The 3610-nt window shown below is 39.1% G+C and overlaps 1 protein-coding gene across 1 annotated transcript; it reads right to left on the bottom strand.

Annotated features, from left to right (window-relative positions):
* Positions 1-345: 345 nt before the first annotated feature.
* On the bottom strand, positions 346-2948 carry LOC117953071 (ladderlectin-like). Its single transcript, XM_034885787.1, has 7 exons — positions 2851-2948; positions 2566-2618; positions 2055-2117; positions 1281-1370; positions 929-1063; positions 577-674; positions 346-475 (listed from the first exon to the last, which is right to left on the bottom strand). Exons 3-7 carry the CDS (start codon positions 2115-2117, stop codon positions 388-390), a joined length of 474 nt encoding a protein of 157 aa, XP_034741678.1. The 5' UTR covers positions 2566-2618; positions 2851-2948; the 3' UTR covers positions 346-387.
* Positions 2949-3610: the final 662 nt, after the last annotated feature.

Here is a 3610-nt window from a genome sequence, read left to right on the forward strand (position 1 = left end):
CTTTTATTTTTGAATGCTAAGTTGATTATATAGTAGAGGAAATCAGATGAGTAAAGAACACAACACATCAGTTTTAAGAATAAAAAGAAACCAGTTCATTAAACCAGAGGACTATATGAATTATTAATAGTTATTATGAAGTACTATTACAGTTGCATTCTCCTCTTGTATCACAGAAAGCTCTGATAAAATTTACACTTTTATTTTCTAATTTAACATTTAGGATGAAGAGATCATCATCACTCATATCTGGTAGGTTTACCTTTGGATGGAGGAATCAATGATAGAGATTAGAGATGAATCAATGATAGAGATTAGAGATGAATCAATGATAGAGATTAGAGATGAATCAATGATAGAGATTATATATGAGCTGTAGAAGCATCATCATGGTGTGTTAGAATAAGAGAAACAGGTACTTGGAGCATACAAAAGAAGCCTTGTTGTCACAAGCCCAGTCGGTCCAGTTGTTTTCTGTAAAGAGAGTTAACAACCACCAGAACTGATCACATTTAATCTTTGTATTTAAAAGTGCAACAAAGAACAATATGTTTTAAATGTTTTTTACCTGGAGGACTGTTCATCAGAAGACAGTTCTCCTGTCCACTAGGCTTCCCCGCATTCCATTTTTGGTATTCAAATGCAGATCCATCAGACCACATCCACGTACCCTCCTGGAGGAGAAAGACTGGTTTGAAGTCAAAGTGAAATCTAGAGTAACACTCATTTGGGCCAGAAGACTTCTTACTTTCTACAATAACTCATGACACCCAAGATGAGATGGCGTATGAAAACGTATGTTGTCTGATTTTGAACATGATAATTAAATTTAGCTTTACTTTTCACTGCTACATATATATGAATGCATTCATAACAACCGGCTAAGAGACGAGTGACATCACTTCCTGTTTGTTGATAAAAGTCTCACCTCTTCTGAGTAGAAGCCTCCGATCCAGAAGGGTTCCCGGGTATTGGCCGCTTTGTTAATGAAGCCTCTGAGGAATGCATGTTCTGCAGCTGAGTGGACGGAAGCCAGATTCCCTCCAGCAGCGATGCAGGTGGTCTAATGGAGAAAATATCATCAGGTTAAAATGTCAAGAAAATCATAACATAATCACATTATTAACAGATCTCAGGGCAGTTACACAGTCTTAGGGGACATTCATATACTTTAAGTCAGTGGTGGAAGAAGTATATAAATCCTGCACTGCAGTAGAAATACTAATACTACTCTGTAAGGATACTATATTACAGTAAAAATGAATATATAGTACTTAGACCTTTGCATCGGACCATGTCTTTGGCTGGATGTAGTAACCGAAACAGCGAGAGCCAAACTGAGTCCAAGTAGGAGGGCAGGGGGGGGCACCCTGTATGAACAAACACACCAGAACCAATCAGACTAGTCTACATGGACAACTGTTCATTTCTGGGATTGTTCCTCTGCAGCGCTGTGGAGATAGAGCTGGCAACGCAAGACTCCAATCAGAGCAACCCAACGAGTCCGAGATCCTGTCCTGACCTGGGCCGAAAGTTGGATTGGGATCACACAAATATCAATATATTATCACACAAGACTTCAACAGCCAATGAGATTTAGGGTTGGGGAGACAGGACTGATGTTCTACTGTTTAGTGGTAATCACATCTAACTCAGCCAGGTAAGAGCTACATTTAGCTTTGATGGTTTACGATTATGGTTCCTGGAGAACAGGTTTGATCAGGACACAAATGTCAACGCAAATTTTAGTGTAAATATTAACAAAAAATGGAAAGCTGCAACTTATCAGTAGCAGTTTTAACAATGAACAGCTTTGCAGTTGACTTTAACGTGTCCAGGAAGTAGAAAACGAGTAACTATGGTCATTATACGAGCATTTGTATCTATATGTGCATTAACATCTGCTGAACAGGGCTAACATCTACTCAAAAGGGAAGATTGAAAACTGTTTATAATAACCGGAAAGGTATTTTTCCTGTAGCTACACACTTCCATTTTCATTTACAGGACAAAGTCTGTTATTTTACAGATTTCTTTCTTAAGAGTGAACTTACATCTGCAGCCAGCAGTCCGCTGGACAGACAGAGACACACAGCCAATGGAAAGACTGATGTCATCTGTGGAAAGATGTTAAAGAAAGTCAGCCAATTGACTGAATTAAAGTATCCAGCTATTTGGCAAGTACAAATCTCTACTTTCATGAATTTCTCTAAAGTCTTATTCAATTTTATAGCATTGTAAAACAAATGGAAGTGTTTTTGAAATAGTATTGAGTAAAAGTTGACATATTTCAGTCTGTGATTATCATCAACATCCATTCCTTTAATTTTAGTCTCAATAATTCCTAATTTCTGCTTTTCTAACTCAAAAATTAGGTATAATTTCCTATAAATGAGCTTTATTGGCCATAAATTCCAAAAAATAACTGTAAAAGTAAAGTTAATAATTTAGTGTTACGTAGTGTTGAAAACGTCTAAAGTGTTGATTTTCTATTTTGACGGGAAGACAACACAAGGTTTTAAAAGTAATGAATTAAATAGTGATAATTAATGTAATTATGATTACCTTTGTTGCCGTGGTGATTGGCTGAGACAGAGGAGAAGAACAAGCCAATGACACTGAAAGATAATGTCACATATCTGAATACTATTAAACACTCAATATTAATAAATTAGGTTCAACTTAACCCAGTTTAGATCATTAATGCATCCACGGTCTGTATTTTAGCTTTACTCAACAGGAAGAAACTCTGCAATCTAGAAACCAAATCTATCAAATTATTAATAATTATCATCAAACAGTCGATGATGATGATGATGACGATACAATGTGAACCTTCATCATACTCACATCAGTGATCTTTGTTCTGCCTGGTTTGGGTTGGAGGGAGAAGAGAGTCAAGGCCCTTATACACCTTGGAAAGGGGCGGGGCTTAGTTATGATTGACAGGTCATGCAATTCTGCAGGTAGAGATTTGATTGGATGTAATGAACATTGTGTTTCTTTTATTAACCACAGCGTGACACAGGATCTCTTCATGATGATATCTGCTCATTCACATTTAACCCTTGTGATGTCCTTGGGGTCCCGGGGACCTACGCTTGTTTCATTTCATGTCACGTCTCCTACCGCGGACCTGGCCCTTATTTTATAGTTATTCTCTTCCACTGCAGCCTCGGCCTTCGGGATCTCTGGGACCCTGGAAAGATTTGCGTTTGGGTCTCTGGGACCCAGACCAGAATGCAACTGTGTTTTTCTATCTTTCTACTACCGTGGCATCTGCCTTCAGGTCTCTAGGTCCCGGGACAGTATTTGACTGCTTATCGTTACTAACAGGGCAACGACCTTTGGGTTTCGGTGACCCAGGACAGTATTAAACTGCATATCTCTATTAGCGTGGCCTCCGCCTTCGGGTCTCTGGGACCCTGGAAAGATTGCCTTTGGGTCTCTGGGACCTGTACCGCATTTGACTGTGTATCTTTACTGGTGTGGCCTCGGTTTTCGGGTCTCTGGGACCTGGGCCAGCATTTGATTGTATTTTGCATTGTATGAAAGGGGAAACAGGCCTTGGACTTCGGGTCTCTGGGACCCTGGAAAGATTTGCCTTTGG

The sequence above is a fragment of the Etheostoma cragini genome, chromosome 11 (assembly GCF_013103735.1).
Source record: "Etheostoma cragini isolate CJK2018 chromosome 11, CSU_Ecrag_1.0, whole genome shotgun sequence".
NCBI lineage: Eukaryota > Metazoa > Chordata > Actinopteri > Perciformes > Percidae > Etheostoma > Etheostoma cragini.